Here is a 23645-nt window from a genome sequence, read left to right as displayed (position 1 = left end):
ACTCAAGGCCAGTAGCATGCCAAGTACCTACTCCTCCCAAATCCCACTTGTCCTTATTATTGTCCATGTTCTAGTTTTGATTTGCTGCAAGGAAGTTGTAACATTGTCTTAAAAAAATAACGGGCATTTTGACTGCTCTCCCTCTACAACTTCAGTTACAGGCAACTCCAGCTGCTCTACAAAAAACTCTCTTACTAGTCAACTGTACATGGCCAGGACCACAGAATACTCACAAAAAAACCCTTCTCCATGTCTAAGCAAAAGTTACTTGCTTTACATGCCCCTAAAACCACTAACATCTCAGGGTGATAACTGAGTACTTGTAAATGTTCACAGCGCTTTATCTCAGACTTTAACACTAACAAAAGAAACTTGACAGTTTATGAGGCACCTACTATGTGGTACTGCTTGCAAGTTACCTTATAAGTTCCAGTTGAGCAAGTTCTTGATTTGCTTGAAATATTGGCTTTTTTGTAAAAAGTTCACCCAGGATGCAGCTGTAAAACAGTTTTGCACAATTCCATCATTAGGGCCTTTCATTATAGATTAATAGAAACATTTATTTTTAGCTTGTTTTTATGCTTGCTACACTTCTGTCCCGAACTCTTACCCACAACTCCAGACATCAATAGCTGGCGTGTATCTTTCTTCTCCAAGCAGAAGTTCAGGAGGCCGATACCATAATGTAATAACTTTGTTGGTATATGGTCGGCTGTTGGGGGGAGGGAAAAAAAAAAAAAAGAGAGGACTATCATTTTACTACGATCTAATTTCTGAAAAACTTTGAAGACTTTACTTCTGTGGTGCTGTTTAGGAACAGTACAATCTTCCACTCCCTTTTCCTAATTTTAGTCCTGTAAAGCTGCAACTGCACAAAACCAAAGGCAACTGTCTGACCAAGGCTATCAAAGACAGACTGAAGATATAAATAATAATCCCACAGCCATCTCGAAGCTATATGAATCTTGTATCTCAATTATTATGCAGATAGCAATACTGTATATTTATTACATTGCTAGTCATTTCAGGAGAAGGATCTGCTTAGATAAAACCACTAATTTCTGGGCAACTATTGATTATTAGAATACTGAATATTGGACCTCTACAAGCATTTTGAAAAGAAAAAAAAAAAGTCAATTTCTGCTCTGTAAGTAGGAACAGAAGAGACAAAGCCTTTTTCTTGTACTGCATCCTTCAACAATTTTGATTTTAAGGCTTGGAATGCTTCCAATCTCTTCCTATATTTCACAACATCTTTAATTCTCTACAGCTCTAACCAGAAGATTTGGTCACTGGGAATAACCCTTTTCATCCTCACACTAAAGCATGGATTTCCACTATCTTAGACACATTTTTCGTGGACAGGCTGAGATACAGCATCAACAGTTCAGAATGGAAGGCAGAAAACAGACGTTAGGTTTTGGTTTTGTTTCAATCAAGGTGTCTTAAAAGTGATCCCAAAATTCATTCAGTTTTTAATAATTCACTCTTACCAACACTAGGTAACTCCAAATAGAAAGCAGAGTAACATTAAGTGTGGGGTTTGAACAATCGTAGCATAGTCTAAAAAGCTCTTATAACATATTCACTGGTACAGGTCATTTCTGCAAAATCACCCGAGTCTTTTTTTCATTAAGAAAATCCTCAATTCATTTTTAACATGTAGTACATTTTTTTAAACAATGCCATCATTTATCATATTTATTTCTGAAGCAAGCATTCCTCTATGAAATGTTTACAAGGTATAGACCTTCTCTACAGATACATCACTCATATGTATTAGTATATGGTGCTTTTTATTTGAACAGATGTTTTCTTACACAATCTGTCACATCTCCTACTTCAAACATATTAAATCCACCAAAATAACACTGAAAGGAGCACAAGTACAACAACCAATGGGAATTTACTTAAATTTTTATTTCCTCTCCATTATGCTCCTGCTGAATTCTGTACTCTTTTGAAAAGTATATAATTCTAAACAACAGTAAAACAAATGTAAAATACATTAATTTAAAGCAGCAGCTGTTATACACTTGTTGGTATACATTAATTACATCTGTTACTGCAGGTCAGAAACTACTCAGAAGGAAAACGAATGAGAAAAGAATTGTTAAAAATGTGCTAATGAGATTCTAATTATCCTCCCAAGTTCAAGTGGCAATTCTATTAGCTAGCATAATTACACTTTAATCTTGGTTTCATTTATGTATAATGGCATAAGAACATTGCTGTTTGATGTATAGTAAAATCTGTTATTAGCACTATAATACACTGAATTTTCAATTGTCCAATTCTTAATAAACATTAGTTTTACAAACAAAATTTAAATTAATTTAAAAACAGATATTAAAAAACTCATGGTAAACCAGAGGACAAAAAAAAATAGGTCTGTTTGATACCATCCTACCTTCTTATTTTAACATGCATCAATCTCTTTTATTATAAGTACATCCAAACCAAAAGTTAATTACCCAGCAGCTGCTTAAGATTATCTTACCCTGCTACTATGCTCTACAGTTTTAATAACTGTACATAGGCATATATTCCTGAAATAACAGCTCAGAAGACAGTGAAACTAATGCTATCAGGTTCAACAACAAGCTCAGAGCTCTGTGAGAAAACAATAAACTCATAAAGCTAACATTACAGATATTATTTCCCAAATTAGGCACGCAGTAATCAAAGTAAGCTCCGATGGCTCATACTCTCTATATCCAACCACTCGACGTACATACTAGTGTAATGAACATTCAGTCTGAATTTTGAAAATCCAGTTCCACATGACAAACATATGACATTACAATATAAATATTGAAGTTCTTAATCATAAAAACTGTGCACCTGTTTCTTGGAGTGCAAGCATAATGAAGCCAAGAACAACAGAAGCATAAGTCGAAAGAAGTTTCAGAATAACTTTTATTTAAACTTGTGTCTCTGTTTCCAGCAGATTCAACAGCACTGACTGCCTGAAGAATACAGTGAACCTCTTCAAATGTAAGGTTAAATCTTACACAAAAGTAATGCTTTTTGAAAAGAAAATGTATACTAATTTGTGTCAGAAAAAAATTCCACTTTTCCTAAATAAACTTTTCCTAGGTATATGAACAAAAATAATATACTCTACGTGTACAGGATCAGAAACTAGTATTAGTAAAAACCTACATATTGATGCAACCTACTTAGGACTGCAACTCTTCACTTCAAGTAAATATATATGGCTGCCCTCTACAGTTATTTATCCGGAAAAGCAATCTTATTTATCTTGGAAAAGCAACACACTTGCACAAAGAGAGTTTTGTGGCTCTAGGCAGTGCAAGACAGAATACACATCTTTCAATTTCCTAAGTAATTACTTGCATTACAATGCAATAACACCTCCTCTAAACAAAACAGTCTCCTGGCCCTGATAATACTTAGAGTTATGCAAAAAGGTTAAACTTCTGAACGCTTTTTCACAGTATAATTGTATCTTACCTTTCTTCTGAGTTGTACAGCCGAGCAAGCCCAAAATCTGCAAGCTTTATCTGCCCTCTGGTGGAAAAAGCAAAGACTTATTCAGCATTTAATCTGAATTAGACTTCCTCCCAAAAAATCAGGTGAAGTTTGAGATTTTGAGACAGCTGCAACCGAACTTCACGAAAACACATTAATGAGGAAGCAATGCTTTACAATCTATGCATCTCTTCAGTAAACAAATACATGAACTTATTGAATAGCAAAGATAAGTAAGCAAACTAGGTACACTCATCAAATGGCATTTACATCATCATGTTAGTCAAAATCGAGGTGTATACTGTGAAGTATTCAGATCAGTAACTCTGCAGGAAAAAACGGAGGGAGGAAACAGCTATTTTCTCATGCCTTACTGCTAGCTTACGCATTTGTACAACAAACAACTATCAGCAGTCATACTTCTAGGAAGCTATCAAAGCTCTGTTCTGCTCTTGTAAAGTTTAAGCAGTCTTTAAATCATGGTGACAGACCAGATAAGAGCTTCTATTTTTTACCAGCAGCCAGCTTGCTGAACGACACAACCCCTAACCCTTTCTTTAGTTTTCCCATATATGAAGGGAAGAGTAGAAGATATAGACCTCTTGTCTGGCAGTTTCCACGGCTGAAAAGCACTGCTCAATGACCAGAAGCCCCCACCATCCGTAAAGTCTGGATGATTTAAACAGAAAGCTATCTGTAAGCTTCTCTAATACATAAAATTGAATGTTGGAATGTTACACGGAGTTTTTGTTTTTCTGTACTTACGAGCTTTTAAAACTCTCGTCACTTTCAAATACATGCAACATTTCAAATAAATGTTATTTTATCAAATTAGGGCAAGACTTGCTGATACGACCATTTTGTGATAATAAATTATACAAGTCATAGTTTCCATTCCATTTTTGCCCATCAGATGTGTGCTTGGAATTACTGTAACACTTGGAGAATCCCCATAAACAAAGACTCCCCTCAGCTTACATGCTTATTTCTCAAAGGGCATATTTGTGGAAGATCAATGAATATTTGAGCAAAGACATTTAAATTGTATATCTAAGAAATATAATCCACGTGTTTGGCTTCAGGGTGTACCTAGTAATAGGATTTTAGAAACACTGGTTTAAAATTATTCAGATTAATTATAATCTTCTTCTTCTAGTGGAAATATCGAAGGATGCTAAAAAAATACCCAAGGGGAAAAAACTCCGTATCCTGGATTGGAAAGAGCACAGTACAACAGAAAGCTCCACCTCTACCCTAATGCACTCTTGTCCATGGTCAGGTTACACCTCAGCTTCTGAGTTCCCAAAGGTCCACAGAGACAGCATCACCACTGGAGATTAGCAGGCAAGCAAGATTAGGTGAGTGGGCACAGTGAGTGATGTGGGGGCATGTGTATATCTGTTTAAGAGTCTCTGTCATGATCTGGCAAGACTGTAGTGGGATCCAGAGCTGAAAATAGTCTAATGTTAGTTTGTTATAAGAAAATAAAGGAGAAAAAAATTGGAAAAGTTAATTTGGGGAAAGCTGGACCCAAACTAGGACTCTACCAAAAGAGAGCCTTGATCCATTTTGCCCAGTATTTCATCTCTAACAGCAGCTAAGCAGATTTTTAGGGAGACCATGTGAACCTGCTCACTTTGGGGCTCACTTTGTACTTCACCACCACCCACAATCATTGTGTTAAGGATGCTAAAATTGGTATTCCTCTCTATTCCCTTTAGAAGGTGCTAATGATCCTGCCCATGAATGTCCCTCATCCATTTTCAAATCTCCTGGCACTACCCTGAAAACCTCCTGTGACAACAAATTCCAGAAGCTGACTACCTACTCTGTTTTAATCCTGCTGGTTTAACACAGGTAAGTTTAACAAACAATTGCAGGATCCAGTGTTAAGCAGCAACATTAGCAGAAGAGTACTTTACAATCGATTTTAAAGAAACTATGCAATCCAAAAATGTTTTGCTGATGATTTAAAGCAGGTGAACTGTGAAGATTAAAAGAAAAATTTAAAGATGTTAACACACAATTTTTAACATACTTTAAGTAATATCCATACCTATTATTTAGTAGAATATTTGAACATTTGATATCTCTGTGCAAAAAGTTCTTCTTATGGCAATAGGCCAAGCCCTCCATCAGCTGTCTCATAAATGACTTAATATGGTTTTCATTAAAATGAACCAAACCAGATTCCAGCAGTCCCATCAAGTCATGGTCCATATATTCAAATACCAGGTAAAATGCACCTAGGAAAAGAAAGGGAAAAGGCAGGAGAAACAGAGAAAGAGAAATTGATTTAACAACAGCCCAAAGCATTGCTGCTCCCTACTTTTGAAAGTTGTGAGTATTTTTCACACAACCATTTATATTTTCTGCAATATTTATAGCTGTTATGTCATGTCCAATAACAGCAATGAAGTATAGTGCAGTAAAATATTTACATATTGCTTTCCCACATAAACAATTACTCCAGTCAAACATTTGTGAAAACAGATATTCTACCATGCAGCACTTTAATCTAGATGGACATGTACTTTCCCTATTGCTGTCCATCTCCATCCATTTTATTTAAAGAAAAATTAACTGGGCTAATATTCCCTATGTAAGGTTTGTGGAGAAGTCTAGAAACAAAATATGTACAGTATTAGTTAGCCTGTCATGGTTTGGTGACTGACGTTTTTAAGCTTTCAGCGTGGAACTGGGTTAGAAATAAGTCTGCCCTTCTCAGATTAGAAGTAACTGTAAGACAAGACAAAATGAGAAAGCAGAACTAATCTACTACAACAGTACCTCTGCAAAGATGAAGTTCATATTCCAAGTTGCCACACATATACATTAAGCATAATAGAATCTGGTATTATCTCACATCAGCCTGTGTAACTCCACAAATAAAGCTACTAAAACCAAGACTCTTTGATGTATGTAAGTATTCTTAAAAAGGAAAAGTGCTGAGTGCTTCAGAAGCAGCAATAACCAACCTCCAGGACAACCACCCCCAGAATGATCTACTTTTTAGTACTTAGTTCTTCCCCTTCTTCTCAATTCTGGGGCAGAGAAGACAGTGCGGTCCTTGCAGAGCACCAGTGGCAATGCAGAAACCACACTTAAGTGGTCTACCTTCCATTTTCAGAAGCCTTCCGCAGAAAGATTTCAAAGCCACCACTCTGAAGTACAAATAGCTCCTGCTCAAAAAGAACTCATTACAGGTTCTAGTACCTAAATAAGAAGTTTCATTTCAGAAGCTAGTGAAAGTCTTGGAGCAATAATGAGAAATCAACTTGCCAGAATGTACACACGCATACAGCCAAATTCTAATGAACTGACTTGTTTTCTTGCATAGTAGCTGAAAAGGGAAGAAAGTGCTAAATCCATCTGCTATTTAACAAACAGAAAAAAGATTACTCATTCAGTAAGTGTTAAACTTGTAACAAAAGATCAGCGTAGAGCAGCTAAACCATAGGCCATTGCATGAGACCCTCAGGGTTCATCTTTTTAATTTAGGTCCTTTTGTCCTGCTTTATATTTCGTGGAGGAAGCAAAATACTGATCACAAAATAGTGTTGGTATGCACACAGGAGGCAGAGCTGGAGGTAAATCAAGCAGGTACAACCTGATCTTACCACTTCAAAAGGAAAGGAAGTATTAAGAGCCAAAAGTCTACTTTGTTAATATTTGCATAACTAAGTCCACCAATACAGTTCACCAATTCAGCAGAGTAAAAACACAGAGGCTCCTAACTGTGGTCTTTTAAAACAAGATAGTTGTCAATCTAGTGTTAGGCCTATTTCACTGACAACTGCTGAAGTATGAACCATGACATATTTTAAAATGTCTTGAAACAAAACACCTGATATTAATGCTGCAGTGTCAGAATAATCTAGATATGCCCTTCAGAGGATGTCAGTTCAACAAAACTGAATACCAATAATCCTGGTATCTTCTTGCTCTGCTATACAAAGGAAAGTTAACTCTCTCATGGAAGTATTCTGTGTGTGCATGACAAGGAGAAAGACTGGGAAGGGTCAGTGGGACTGCTGATTGTTTAGCAAGAACAACTGAACAGCCTTGTTTATATGCAAAGTAGGCTCCATGCCTTGAGCAACTGCCTGCTCTGCCTACTAGCTCCTGGGATTTTTCATCACTATTTATAACAGGCAATCATAACTGGTGCCCTCATGCAAGAAGGAAAACTGGCAACAATGGAGAGAAATCATAAATGAAACAGAGTAGCACCTGGGAGATTACATCCAATTACTTAAATTCTCTGCAACTCTCAATAAGAAACATAAACTAGAACAGTATAAACACTAAATGTTGCTTCCATATCAGAACAGGAACAAACACATGGATGCATTACACTTGCGCATTACTACCTATTTACTACCTATATATTATACAATGTTAGAATTTGTTTTACAAAGATAAACTGTCAAAGCTGAATCTTCTTCATTGGTTATGAGGAATTATTCAAACTAATATACTAGCCTTGACAGTCTAACAATTAAAATCTGACTTTCAGTATTACTCAAACTTTATTTGGAAGTCACTATAGCTGCAGAAAAGGTATTAAGCAAATGGAAGTAAAACTTGTAAGTTTATTTCTAGACAAATGTGGTGCCCTTTTCTGACAAAGATCTACAGTTTCAGGTAACAAAACAGTTACATTATTCCACTTGATCATTTCAAATCTCCATTGGTTTTTATCAGATTGGGGGATCTGATCCTTTGTAACAGGGAAAGAAGCTATAGATATTCAGGAAGAAGAAAATAGGCATGGAAGCCTTCACAAGGAATTACGCACAGGCAGAAGTCTGGTTATTACAGCATACTCTGACTTCAAGTTTACAGCATCCTTTAGTTTAATCAAAACAAATGCCATGCAAATATCCATTTCTCAAAAAGGGAAACATAACAGACAAAATAATCATTCTTTCCTTTATGAGGCCAAGATATTTGATAACTTGGAGGTTACATTGTAAAATGACTCTCGTTTCATGCTAGCTTTGCCCAATATCCAAATTTCTGGAAGCAGTGTCATAAAAAACACCTAAAGCTCTATTACAGTAACGTGCATGCTATTCAAATGAATTCACAAATACTTATTTGACTTTAACATTACTCATCTTACTGTCATTATGTTAAAGACCTGCACTTCCCAGTAAGTACTTATGGGGAGGCAGCCTACAGTCCATTTCCATGTGCTGAAACAAAGCACTAACAGGGGGTTTATGTCTTGGGTGCTCCATTTCCTTTGCCAATACCATGCAGCTCATCTCCATTCTTTCATCTGCTGAGATAATAAGAAACCTTAATGTCACTGCATGTTGATAGAGCAGCAGCTGGAACAGCTGAACAGTAGCAATATTGCCTACTTCTGAATATGGGATAAGAGATAGCAGCTGACTCTGTTAGGGAGGTATGCAATAAATAAAGAGCACTCACATGGATGGAAACAATCCCTGCCTTACTCCTTTTGTTTGCACTTAGAAAAATTAATCTTTTCGACCATTTTGTCAGTTTAAGATTAATAAAGCTGAGAAAGTGAGATACTGGTTTAAAATAATTAAAGGATTAACACATCTCCTCCTGCTGTTCATGTATTTCAAGTCATGGAGCTCTAACAGCAGCAGTTTTCTTAACCAAAACTCAAAATGAACTGGGGTATAATGCTGTAAAGCTATGCATACAAAATGGGTAAGTCAACAAAACATGGCACTGATTATCTGTAATATACAAAGGATTTTCTGAGAGGCCCAAAAATCTGACAAAACATACTTTGCATTTTTGTGACACAGGCAGGCTCTGGATTTTTTTTGACTGTCATCAAATTGCATACATCCAACAAAGCAGGACATCAAGTTACACATTTGTTCCCAAAGTAACATACAAGTGCTTCAGGCTGGGGGCTGGGAGTGGGGAGCAGCAGGGAAGAATGATCCAAAAGCTGATCTAGATGACAGCTTTTCAGCCAGTATTTTCCAAATGTAATCCTATGAAATTACATTTGGAAAATGTCTGGTGTTTCTCAAAATATCTGATTAGATACAGATCAAAGGAACCAGGAGATCAGAGGTGCCTTATTATGCACAAATTTTAATTCAGTCATTGTATATATGCATTACAACAGTATCTTCAAATACAGAAATTCTTAAAAGAAAAAAAAAAAAAAAAAACAAAAAACCCAAAAGGAACCTTGCCTCATTCAGTGCATGCGATGTACAATGCTGTCGAACAGGTTTTCAACATTTTGTTCTGTACTCACTGTTCAGAGCGAGATTCTATCAGATTTTAGTTTCGCTAATAAACCTCCTCAACTGCTTCAATGCAATACATATATTCCCCACCACCTTCCCCGACTGATTGGAGGTAACTGGACGATATTTACTCTTCCATTTCCTTAACATTTCTCTTCTAGTATTCAAGATAGACAGTTTTAAACAGAATTTTATCAAACAGAGCTTGAGAAATTGTCCAGCAATTCCTTGAAGTTCCTTACATTTAAATTCCCTAAAGTCCCTTACGCAGACATTCATCTTTTCTTTCTACTCGTGTTTTGCAAACCTATTTTCTAATTTGAGAAACACCAAAGAAAGCCATAGCCACTGAATTAATCACCTTAAAACTAAAAAAAGGATCACTGCTATACTTATTTTTCCATTTAAATATCACAAAACTTTCTGTTTAAGACAAATTCAGTCTAATAGAACCAGAACTAATTTTTTTTTAGATTTTCACACAATATTAAGTTATTTGATGACAGTGTTATTCTCTCAATTCCAATTTCCACTGCATTATCCTCTTCAAACAAATCCAATGCAAATTGCATGTACATGGAAACATGTTCTGAAACAGATATACCAGCTGATGGCATACTGAAGCCCTGGAGTAAATACTGTCCTTGTTTCATCACATACTACAGGGAAATACAAAACTGAACAAAAAACCTAAAGCAAGGGAAAAATAAGCCAACATACCAGAAATCTTTGACCAATAAACCTGGATTTTTCTCATTTTGCCTTAACATGGCCAAGCAGCTCATTCCAGACCAGAGTCCAGTACAGCACACACAAATGGGAAGCACCACTTCAAGCAGGCACACTATTCCTGGTAACTTACCCGTAGCATGAAAACTATTTGGGTAAGAAGTTTCTGTCAGCTATTTTGGGAGCAGCAAAGGCAAGCTGTAGAGGTTCTGAAAATTCAGATCACTTTGGTTTTAGTCAGCTTCCCAGGAAATCCAGATAAAGCTAGCTACAATATAAATAAAGAGCCCTCTAGTGAAGTATTCTCTGATGACTGTATGATTGCTGTCACATACTCTTTCCAAACTACAAGCTTTCAGACAAAGTACTCCTTGACAGCTGTGAGGAAGTCATACAACAATGCACCATAGAGTCAGAGGGTCTTTTTGATATATGTATAATGGAATCATTACGGTTGAAAAAGACGTCTAAGATCATCAAGCCAAACCATCAACCTAACACCACCATGCCTACTAAACCATGTCCTGAAGTGCCGCGTCTACACGTTATTTTATTTTAAGACCTCCAGGGATGGCGACTCCACCAATTCCTTGGGCAGCCCGCTCCTTCAGTAAAGAAATTTTTTCCTAATATCCAATCCAAACCTCCCCTGATGCAACTTGAGGCCATTTCCTCTCATCCTATCACCAGTTACTTGGGAGATGAGAACAACACCTGCTTCCCTTCAACCCCCTTTCAGGTAGTTGTAGAGAGCCATGCGATCTCCCCTCAGCCTCCTCTTCTCCAGACTCAACAATCCCAGCTCCCTCATAAGACTTGTGTTCCAGACCCTTCACCAGCTTTACTGCCCTTCTGCCCTTCTCTGGACATGCTCCAGCAACTCAGTGTCCTTCTTGTACTGATGGGGCCCAAAACTGAACACAGTATTCAAGGTGCAGCCTCATCAGTATTAAGTACAGGGGTACTACTTGCTACTCCTCATAGCCACACTATTCCCGATGCATGCCAGAATGCTGTTGGCCTTCTTGGCCACCTGGGCACACTGCTGGCTCGTGTTCAGCTAGCTGTCAACCAGCACCCCCAGGTCCTTTTCTGCCGGGCAGCTTTCCAGCCACTCTTGCCCAAGCCTGTAGGGTCACACGGGGTTGTTATGGCTGAAGTGCAGGACCCAGAACTTGGCCTTGTTAAACCTCATACATTTGACCTCAGTTCATTGATGCAGCCTGTCCAGATCCCTCTGCAGAGCATTCCTACCCTCGAGCAGATCAACATTCCTGCCCAGTTTGGTGTCATCTGCAAACTTACTGAGGGAGCACTCAATCTCCTCACCCAGATCAATAATAAAGATACTAGAAAAGACTGGCCCCAAAACCGAGCCGTGGGGAACACCATTTGTGACCGGTCACCAATTGGATTTAACTCCGTTCACAACTCTCTGAGCTCGGCCATCCAGCCAGGTTTTTACCCAGTGAAGAGTACACCTGTCTAAGCCATGAGCTGCCAGCTTCTCTAAGACAGTGCTGTGGTAGACAGTGTCAAAGGTTTTGCTAAAGTCCAGGTAGATCACATCCACAGCCTTTCCCTCATCCACTAGGCAAGTTGCCTGGTCATCGAAGATCAGGTTGGTCAAGCAGGATCTGCAGTACACTATGGGTATAAACACAGACTTCATGCCTAAAAAGATTTACTGCAAATCAATCCAAAATTTAATCTAAAGTAAACTTAGATCTTAAAATTAATTACAGAAATGCATACACAGTCCAAACAGATAATCCTCACACAGGAAAAAAAACAAACTGTGATGTTAAATAGATCTTTTTTATTAGTCTCCCACGCAAAGTTTTACATCCTCCCTCGGGTTAGCAATTGAAAATGCCTTTTCCAGTCAAAAAGAGGAAGAAATGTCAGTCACTACACCTACTGGTTTTACATTCAGAGCAACAAAAGCTAAGTTAGGCACACTCCACATGTTTAGAAAAGATATCACAGGAGTCCCATAGCTGAACTGTTGAATACTTGCAAACAGCTTCCACCTGATAGAGACAGCTGAAAACTGAAGGACCATCTCAGGTGCCCAGAGAAAAAAAGAGACACCTAAGTCATATAAACAACAGACTCACTGAGAAAACAAACCAGAGCTGACAAAACCCCATCAAAGTAAGAAGGGCTTTTTTTCCAATGAGTCACTTTGTAACTGATGAAGTGGCTCAACTAACATTAACTTATGAGGTGTATAGATTTAAATATACCTAGGAATCATAGAATGGTTTGGGTTGGAAGGGACCTTTAAAGGTTATCTAGTCCAACTCCCCTGCAAGACGCAGGGACATCTCCAACCAGATCAGGTTGCTCAGAGCCCCATCCAACCTGGCCTTGAATGTTTCCAGGGATGGGGCATTCACCACCTCTCTGGGCAACCTGTTCCAGTGCTTCACACCCTCATTGTAAACTTTTTTTTTCCTTATGTCTAGTCTAAATCTACCCTCTTTTAGTTTAAAACCACTACTCCTTGTCTTATTGCTACAGGCCCTGCTAAAAAGTTTGTCCTCATCTTTCTTACAGGCCTCCTTTCAGTAAAGGCCACAATAAGGTCTCCCTGGAGCCTCCTCTTCTGCAGGCTGAACAGCCACAACTCTCTCAGCCTGTCCTCATAGGAAAGGTGCTCCAGCCCTCTTATCACCTTTGTGGCCCTCCTCTGGACCCTCTCCAACAGGTCCATGTCCTTCTTATGTTGGGGGCTCCAGAGCTGGACACAGTACTACAGGTAGGGTCTCACAAGAGCAGAGTAGAGGGGCAGAATTACCTCCCTTGACCTGCTGGCTACGCTCCTCTTGATGCAGCCCAGGATAGAATTGGCCTTCTGGGCTGCAAGTGCACATTGAAGGCTCATGTCCAACTTTATATCTACCTAAGAAATAGTTAATTCTTTTCAACTTCTGTTTTAAATCTTGTTTTCTTCACTGTTGCACAGTGAATGTCACGCAGACTTTCTCAAAGAAAAAAAAATTGTAAGAGAAGATGAAAAGCTTCCGCAAAGTATAATCCTCCTGCTCGAAACTCTGGTCCAAAAGAACATGAACTGAAGTTCATGAACGTGAACTCCAATTAATTTGAACTACCATCAAGCAAACAAAAAGGAAAATCAAAGGAAAGTTTAGCTGCCAGCAGGCTCAGCTGTAAGCACCAACACTGTAAGGCTGCTTCTCCTACTGTCAAAGACTGACACCCACAATTGCTCCTGCAGTAGCTCACTAGAAGAAGAAAACATTTTCAACAAGAAAGAGTACTAAGATTTTAGGAAAATATTGAATGGATAGTTCATCAGTGCTATCAAGTCAAGTGAGGCTTTATGTCCTGAGAGAAGCAGAGGAGATTTTAACAGTATGTTCAGTAGATTCTTTTTTTTTTTAAGTCAGCTGTTATGCAGATATACCCACAAGACAGAATATAAACGATAAGTCACGTGTTCCCGTCCCCAAGCTTGTGTGTTCACCTACCTCCCTCTGAGTGATAGGTAGGGGAGAAAAGCCTACATGAGAAATGTACAAAATGGATACTCCTTCTCGCCACACCCAACATATATATGTTTTACCCAGCAAGATCATGCCTCAGAATCAAGATGTTACATTGCCAGTTAGTAATCAGTAACAGCATTCTCCAACTTTATCATCAAGCATGTCTCATGCATAATGAAGACCACAAAGTTAAAAACTTAAGATCTTCAGTATAAGCAGACCCATGTAGCATCCACTCAGCTGTGTATGTGCCCAATCCATACAAACAACTGGGCTGTCTGATGTGCTATTATTTTTACTGATGGAAATACACTTACAACATTTATAACACACTGCTCCAGTGTATTACATTTATTTTTCTAATGGCTGGTGTAGAAAGAATAAAAATAATATTATTTATTAAAGCTGTTCTGATTGTTAAACTTATACTCCAAGCTGGCCAGGATAAAAGATAAATCTACTTTTTCTTCCATTTTCTTTAAAAGTAAAATGCTGTTGAAAAATATTGAGACAAATCAAAGTCTACAATCCTAATACACAGGATTATGTCACTTGAAAACATGTAACACAGCTCACAGAGTATCAGGACAAAGTTGTACAAGCCAAGCCATTGCTTGCCAATGGCCAAAGGTTTGCAGGCCAATGCTACTATCTTAAAAATCATCCTTAAAACAAGTACTGTACAAAGTGTGCCCAATATTTACATAATTGTCAGAAAACTAAATTTGCTGCATTTTAAACTACTGAGATTCCACAGTAACAAAAAAACCCCCACCCCTAAATGAATAAGCAGATGAGTAATAAATTAAGATATGACAGTCAGCCTTAGACAAAACATTAACTTTACTCATACTAACTAGGGGACCATGTGTTGGCACAAATCTTGTTCCCTACTTTTACAAATTAGATTTCAGCAGGGTTTTGTAAGAGTTATATTCCAAAGCTAAGATAAGCATATACCTTAAGCATTAGCGTGTTCATCAGAGGGCAAAACATGTTGCTTCTACTGTAAGCTCTGCCTGAATAAGACATCACTACCACTTTTATAATGGTTCCTTCTATAGCCAAGTAGCCTACTTTGTGTTTGCAATAGTTTACTGTGAAAATGATCAAACTTCCTCCCACTTGCATTCGTTCCCTGCACAGACTACAATTTGGCCACAACATCCTAGCTGTAAATCCCTACCTTACAATGAACTACTCATTAGAGAAATACAGAATGCAGTGCCTAAAAAAAAAAACCAACTTCCATCTTTTCACAGACAAGTCATAATAGCACAGTCTCATTATCATGCTAATACTTTCAAGAGACTATAAGAAACTAATTTTATTCTAGCATCTCCAGAGAAGCCCCTTCCCTTGCATATTTTCTGAAAATGTAATAGGTTTAATAAGCTGTTAAATAAGAACGAGAAATTAAATCGAAAGCAATATCAAAAGCACAAATACAGACTTGGACAAAAAAAAATCCATTTGAAATTAATGAGACACACAGTTTGAAGCACACACACAAAAAATACAATTCAATCTTAGACATGGTACCAAACAGAAAGGGAGAAAATTAATTAATGAGCCATTAAGTATTAAGTCAAGGCTCAGTGCGGTCTCATTAGCCAAGTAGGTTAGACCTAATTAAAACTCGGTACAAGATTAACACAAAAAGCCTAAACTGGCTGTTGCAGACTGTCAGGGTTCAGATTGGGTGTTGACCACTGAACCTGCGCATATTTAGAGAAACTCTTTTGCTAGATGCTTCCTACTTTTAAACACAATTTAAAAAGCATGTCAGTGCTGTATACCCTTCAAAATATTATATTTTCTAAAGATGCTAGGAAAAAAACTCAAAACTAATTCTTGCTTAATTTTGACAGCAATCTTCTGACTCATCACAACATCACCTGGTGTTTCTGCTGGCGATGCAGTACACACATCATTTTCTACCAGCCCTGGTGCTGCATATGCTATATAGATACTCAGGGAGGAAGAGCAGGGAAGAAGCACAGGTACCACATTCCAAACATCCTCCTCAGCCAAACCATGTATCAAATTGCCCACAGGACACTAAAATACCCAAGAATTACAGGTTTATAAAACTTGAACCTAAAATGAAATGGCCTCCAAAGACAAAATAACTACTCCAGTATCAAAAGTACCAAGCAACAACACTGCATGACTTCCATTCTGTTTGCTCGATTCTCTAGTCTACAGAGATTCCAGTAACTCAAATAAGCCACACTTAACACTGAAGGAACCAGAAGAGTAAAAGTCTGCATGCCTTCTATTTGGGAAAAAACATTACCACCACGACCACACAAATCTTGCTTCTCATTCTTTCCATTTATCCCTCCTAGCCTTCAAGACACATATGTCCAATTATTAAAAAGTAACTGAAGCGCAATTCAAATAAAACCAAGGCCTACAATGAAAAACATCTCTACAATACTCTAAATTATATGAGAAAATACTAAGAGGAAAATAAAAGGCTAAAAAAGCTCACAATTAAGAGCTTCCTGTTGTTGCTGGCCTCCCTAATCCACGAGTGTCAAGGATTCAAACATCTGTTCCTCCCCAGCAAAACTGGAATCACGTAATACATTTTTTTTATCCCACAAAATATTTGCAAGAATGTTTCTACGAGCAAAAGGCATAGCTGAGTTAAATAAAGGACTCCTATTTATAATTAAATCAAAATTAAAATACCTTGTCAAGCATCACAATTTGCAAACATGTTTTTTAATGAAGCTTAACTTCAAATCCAGTACAGCAGGCTACCATATTAGGAACAGGACCAGAAAGAGCTACCCCTGTGTTAGCATACATACCTTTGTCCTTCTTGAAGTCCAAAGCATCTTCCTTATCTGTCACTATTTCCTTCATGTTGATAATGCTCTGGTGATTAAGCTGTCGAAGAATCTTAATCTCCCGAATAGCTGTAATTGGAAACCCTTCCTTTTCATTATCCAGACGTACTTTCTTCAGTGCCACCATTTCTCCTAAGAGAAAATTTAGATAAAAACCATTAATATTAGTAATCAAACAGCGGGCTTTATTATTGGGTTTGCTCGTTTGTTTTTAAAACCCCTCCCATTTGTTACTATTTCTGACTGGACTAAACAGTTCACATTTTGATTGCTTGTACCAAACACTAGGCTGAATGGAAATAGAATTAACCATTGTGAGGAAACTATTGTATGGAGAATCAAAACTATGGAAGTTTTTGGCTACCTACTGAAAGGCCTGTCTTCTTCCTCCTGCATGCTTCACTCACTTGCATCCTGATATTCCACACCAGGTCTATCAATAAACTCCCATACAAGAGTGATTATCAACAGCAGCTTTAGAGACAGAGGCCTATGTATGCTCTGGATTTCTTATTACTACATCACCACAGATCAGAACACATATCTAGCCAGAAATACTAAGTAGTTGAAGATATGAGGCAGTTCTCAAACTCATCAGTATACTTTCTACAAGCAGAAGTGTCACTGCCATGTTTACAGTGAGGAGAAATTTCCCCTATTATTTTACTGCAGGGTGGGCTGGATGAAGCTGGATTCTGCAAAACGGCAGGTGCACGATCTACTCATGATGGAGAATATCTAAAGACTATGCCAACTCAACTATTTTGTTCTTGGAAGTTTATTGCTGTGTCTGGGAAGTTTATTGACAGCACAGATGTCTTTATTAGCTCTAAAAAGCACTTATCCTACACCAGTGTGTATGATACATACACAACAGATCACATTCCAGCATGACACAATATCTACTTGCTTTGAAAGCCCACTGCACAACTTGTTATAAGGTATCTCAAAGATCATAATGCCACTTTTTGCACAGTAATTGAATCCAAAGCTAATGGAAGGTTTGCTATAACTACATGGACCCATTCAATACAGAGAGCAACAACTGCTACTGGAGGTTAAGAAATGACTGCCACACACAAATAACCTTAAGCTTGCCAAAGAGGCAATATAGTTATGATAGGATTAAAAAGTTAAATGTGCGACAAACCAAATCCCAGGAGAGCAGGAAGAAGCTCCTAAAAACGATTTGCAATGGTTCCCAAGGTAGGAGGTAAACAATGAAATCTGTGACAGTCCAACTTAAGAACTAAAGTTTGCAAACTGAGACAAGCACAGCTGCAGAATGAAGAAGGAATTATAATTACACTGCTCATTCTTCTGGAGATGAGAAAGAGGGAACTGAGGCTGCTATGTGATCCAGTTACTGCTGAAGTAGAAAATTATTCAGTATTCAAAACATGCACAAATAAGCCAGAAGGGCAAGCATTCACAGAAAGAACTACTAATTGAACATAAAACAATCAAGCAACACAGAGCACACATAAATAATCTATTTCAGTATATTACTGAAGTAGTGACAACATTCTTAAGTTTCATAGTGGCAAATGCTTGCTCATTTGAGCAATAGTTTAACATGAAATTTTAAAATTATGTCACCATTTTAAAGTCAGTTATACTGCAAGAAAAATATCCAATATGCAACACTTCAGGGCTATGCTGCACAGAGACAGATTCTCTTCCTACTACCAGCTAGTGACTACAGGGAGTACAAAGATGACAAATGGCTAAATCTCATGTATAGCTTCTTTCACCCTTACATCCCTTTACAAACTTCATCATTCTTTATCAACCTGTCTAGGGCGCCATTTTGTTTCCCCAGAGTATTTATACTCTCTCTTCTTCACCAGCTCAACTGTGTAGTGTGTCAAAACTCAAGAGATAAGAACTAGAAATTAAGACTACTCATCTTGCTTTCAGCCACAACGTCACAGATAAATTATTTTCCAAGGTAGCAAAAGATAATGATTTAGATTTAGACAAATGCTAGACTTTAAATTAAACAAACCAATAACTAAAAAGTTTGCAAACATTAGAGGGCAGAATACCACAAATTTTACTCAATATAAAACCAAACCCAAAACATCCTGTTCCCTTCAGAATTGCAGGATTACATTTTCTTTTTTGAACTTACCTGTGTCTTTATCTCTGGCTTTGTAAACTTGCCCGTAAGTGCCTTCACCAATTATACCAATGATATCAAATTTATCCACACAGCGTTTTCCCCAGTCTATTTCTTTTTCTTTTGTTTCACCATGTCGTGGTCCACATATTCTAGAAAACAACCAGCACTTCTAAGAATCCAACTAATATATTCAAGGATTGTCTTAAATTTGAAAAAACCCTCAAAACTAAATACTTACGAGACATTATTAGATAACTGGCTCATGACCATTAAGTGGCAATAAACCATGCAGTTTGAGTCAAGCCTCATTAATATATATGTCACTAAAAAATAGAATTCTTTTGAAAATAATATATTTTAAAGAAACTATTATAACGTCTACTTGCTTGATAGGCTTTAAAAAAAAAAACAAACCAAAAAAAAACCTCTAATAAACATACTTTGGTCTTCTCTTGCTGTGCAACTGAACTGCTGGTTTCTTTTCTTCAGGACTTTTGGATAAGTCAGCTCCTCCAGGCAACTCAGGTGGAAGCGGCAAGTCTGCAAGCAGATGGCGAAGTTTCTTCTCTGCTTCTTTAACTGACTTCACTGAAAGATTCTCTCGCAAACTATTAAAAAAGACACAATTGTTATAAGTTGAACACAGTAAACGATATTAACATAAACAAAGGAAAATCTATTGGAATTATTTAAAAAAAAAACATTCTAGGCTGTTGATACATCACCATTTGAAATCTCTGCTCTTTGAATTTGCAGGACTTTGACTTATGCTTTACAAATGGCTCACAAATAGCTCTGTAGAAGGTGCACAGCTAACTACCAAAATTCTACAGAAACTATAAAATCAGATCTTTCTGGTGAAAGTTGAGGTTAGAAGACACAGCAAGCCTTATCAGGCCACATTTCTTCTGCCAAACAAGCTTCTTCTCAAGCTTATGGCCCAGACTATTAATTAGAGTTCAGGTGCTGCCACACACCAGAAGTGTAGTGGTAAAATCTGTATTCTGACTGACTTTTTATATAAAAGAGAAGATTATCCTAATCCAGTTCTCTATTAAGTTGGTTTCTAGAGATAATGAGCTTCACAGTTACAGTAACACTGCAGGGCATTACGAGGCAGTCCACACCACCTCATTTATAGAATGCAATCTCTGCATTTGCTGAAACACTCCAAATTCAACATGTTTCTAGTGATCAGCATGCAAATCAAGTGGGGAAAAAAAAACCAACAACAAAAAAAACCAAAACAAAAAACAAAAACAAACAAACAAAAAAAACCAACAACCCACAACCCACAGTCTGAAAAAATGACTAAAGGTTTTTCTGCTGTGGATTACTGATACCTGACCATTTTTAAATCATCAACCATAATTACCTAACAGATGACAGTCAATCTCTGTCTTGAGAAAAAAAAACCCAAATGCACGTACAACAATGTATTCCTTTAACAATTACTATATGCAGTATTTCTAGAGATGCTCTACCCATTCTAATTCTGAACACATCATACTTGCTGCAGGATTTTTTTTTTTAAACACATGGTTCCATTTTACCAGAACTTCCTTTAGTTAATCTAGATTCATGCAGCTCCTGCATATCCAGCAATTTTAAAACTATGACCAACTCTAAAATTTAGATAATTACAAACAGTTTTTCTCTCTCACAGAACCCTTATATAGTACTCTCTGTTTAAATTTCAAACTTTGTCCTTGCATCAAGAAAACCTTCTGTCACGCTTTGAGGTGACATTTTCCAAGATAGCTGCCTTTGTCAAATCACACTATTCTACTGTCAGCATCCTTCTCTGGGAACCTTTTCTGGAAGCCTGCTGCTACTTCTTACCTACTTAGTCCACAGATAGAGCAGGAACTACTGTAAATGGAAAGATCTTGCTATCTTCCTTCATGGAGAATGGACATATTTTTTCTTACAGTAATTGCAATTAGCAATTACTAAAAATAAAAATATATAAAAATAAAAATAAATATATATTAAAATAAATACATATATATTTTAAAAATAAAAATATAAAAAAAACTTTATATATTTTAATAAAGCATTCCAGTGTTTTGCGTATGCCTATGCTTCTCCACGAAAACTGACCATTTGAATGTCTCCTATCACTTCTCACACTGTTACTGCCTGAATTTAAAGCAGCATCTCAAGGAAGGATATACTGCCCTCATCACAAACATAATGGTTAGCTTGCTATAAAGAATAAATCACCTTTGGACAGTGCATGTAATTATCATGGTAAAGAAAAATTCTAAATTGTGAAGTTCATGTATTTGTATTTCTCTCACAATATTGCCCCCAAGCTTTCAATATTAGTAAAAGTACAATATATGAGAGATTCTAAAACAGATTTTAAGATGGGTACACGAAAACAAAAGCAGTCAAGAGCAGCCTTTTTTTCACGTCTGTTAAATCACATGTCATTGACGACCAGAACAGTCTTCCCTTCCAGCTAACCTACACAACAGTTTTCACAGAATCATAGAATCATTAAGGTTGGAAAATACCTCTGAGATCAAGTCCAACCATCAACCTAACACCACCGTGCTTACTAAACCATGTCCTGAAGTGCCACATCTACATGTTTTTTGAACACCTCCAGGGATGGTGAATCCACCACCACTTTCCTGGGCAGCCTGTTCCAATGACTGACTACTCTTTCAGTAAAGAAATTTTCTTCTAATATCTAATCCAAACCTCCCATGATTCAACGAGGCCATTTGCTCTTACCCTATCACTAGTTACTTGGGAGATGAGACCAACACCCACCTCCCTACACCTCCTTTCAGGTAGTTGTAGAGAATGATAAGGTCTCCCCTCAGCCTTCTCTTCTCCAGACTCAAAAATCCCAGCTCCCTCAACTGTTCCTCGTAAGACTTGTGCTCCAGACCCTTCACCAGCTTTGTTGTCCATCTCTGGACGCGCTCCAGCAACTCAATGTCCTTCTTGTACTGATGGGGCCCAAAACTGAACATAGTATTCAAGGTGTGGCCTCGCCAGTGCTGAGTACAGGGGCACAGTCACTTCCCTACTCCTCCTGGCCACACCATTCCTGATACAAGCCAGGAACTTTGGCCTTCTTGGCCACCTGGGCACACTGCTGGCTCATGTTCAGTCAGCTGTCAACCAGTACCCCCAGGTCCCTTTCCACTGGGCAGCTTTTCAACCACTCTTGCCCAAGCCTGTAGCGTTGCACAGAGTTCTTGTGACAGAAGTCTGGCAACACTGCTGTTCCTTTAGGAAGTTTGCGGGTTTACCAGAATCTTACTGAATTGCACAACCGACATGACATCAGGATCCAGTCAGTTCTGCAAAACATCAAGCTTTCTCTGTTGGCACAATTTCCCCATAGTAACACTTAGCCAAAGGTTTGCCCAACCTTTGCCCTCCTCCACCCTAAAAAATACTGATAATTTTTCTTTGATGACTTAAGCTTTATCATTACTTGTAATCACAGCCACTCTGATCTGAAGTTGGTAACATCCTATACGCAAAATGACATTCTATTACTTACCATTAGTCTAATACAGCTGCTTGCAAGCATTAGGCTTTTGTTTTGTTTTGTTTTTGAAAGGACAATAAGCCCAGTGCTTATAGAGCCATTTAATTGTAGCTTAATTCTTCTGTGCAGTGTAGCTATACTTAAAACAGATATTACATTAAAAAATACTACTAATAAGAAGCAATTAGCCAGCTTCAAAATGAAATCTCACTTCATATTATCACAATTAACAGTTCAAAGCTAGTTATATATTTAGTTAAACTAGTTAGCCTAATTTTTAGCTAAAACAGTAAATCTTATTCTCAACTAACAATGTCAAAAATCCTGTTTACCTAGAGAGGATGGCTTTGTCAAATTTAAATGCAACCGTACATTCGCCACACAAATGTGATTCTGAACAACTGGAATGACATTTGCTAGAGTGCTGAAGGGCAAGAAACAAGATTTCTCTTTAACTACTACTACTACAAAAAAATCTGTCTAACATCTTGTTAGGTTGTAATTACTTGCCAAGGCTTCCTGTGCATCCTAATGTTTAATACAACATTAAATTACAAGCAGACATGAGAGAAATATTTACACCTCTAGTTATAACTATGTTTACTAATCAAGTAAACACTACACACTTCTCAAAGAACAAGAGAAGACAGACTAGTTTCATGGATACAGAATACAAATAAAGTACTTCATAAGGTTTTGAAATTTTCTTTTACGGTTTGATGTTTTTACAAAGATATCTCACACAAATTACTTCAGTGCTAAGAAATTTTGGTTTACTTATTGTGAGAAGCTGATCTCCAGTATACGTGAGAGGCACATTAACACCATGAGTAAAAACAAAAGTAACCTTTCTCAACTTCAACACCAAAACAAAAGAAAAATTGTAAATTACAGCTCAACAACATAATTTTCCAATACAAATTACAGCATGTATTCTCTGTTAGGACTACGAAAAGGCTTAATGTAGTCTAAATTCAGGTGACGCTTGGAATATAGACATGAATTTCTTCATTACAGACTATTTTTTACACTTCAAAAGTTAACACACATGACAAGCCATGAACCTCACTTTCATTATACACACTCAAAATAATACTGATCTCTGAGATAAAGTATACTAAAAATAATGCAGTTATAAAAACAACTGCC

General features: G+C 37.5%; 1 protein-coding gene across 7 annotated transcripts in view; it reads right to left on the bottom strand.

The window, feature by feature from the left end:
• Nucleotides 1-23645, bottom strand: part of CDK13 (cyclin dependent kinase 13) — a 51440-nt gene that overhangs the window by 14436 nt on the left and 13359 nt on the right. For 6 of the 7 annotated variants that reach the window (XM_086743029.1, XM_086743030.1, XM_086743025.1 and 3 more), the window contains exons 3-9: nt 19420-19587; nt 18989-19128; nt 16816-16986; nt 5552-5741; nt 3478-3534; nt 611-712; nt 420-497 (exon numbers count right to left, since the gene is read on the bottom strand). In XM_086743029.1, the coding sequence (XP_086599155.1) occupies nt 420-497; nt 611-712; nt 3478-3534; nt 5552-5741; nt 16816-16986; nt 18989-19128; nt 19420-19587 (906 nt within the window). The remainder of the gene's footprint in view (nt 1-419; nt 498-610; nt 713-3477; nt 3535-5551; nt 5742-16815; nt 16987-18988; nt 19129-19419; nt 19588-23645) is intronic. The other variant, XM_086743028.1, reaches the window with a different exon arrangement.

This window comes from Chlamydotis macqueenii, chromosome 2 (assembly GCF_036417535.1).
Source record: "Chlamydotis macqueenii isolate bChlMac1 chromosome 2, bChlMac1.mat, whole genome shotgun sequence".
NCBI classification, from domain to species: domain Eukaryota; kingdom Metazoa; phylum Chordata; class Aves; order Otidiformes; family Otididae; genus Chlamydotis; species Chlamydotis macqueenii.
The sequence above is the reverse complement of the archived record's forward strand: the minus strand, read 5'-3'. Positions and strand labels throughout refer to the sequence as shown.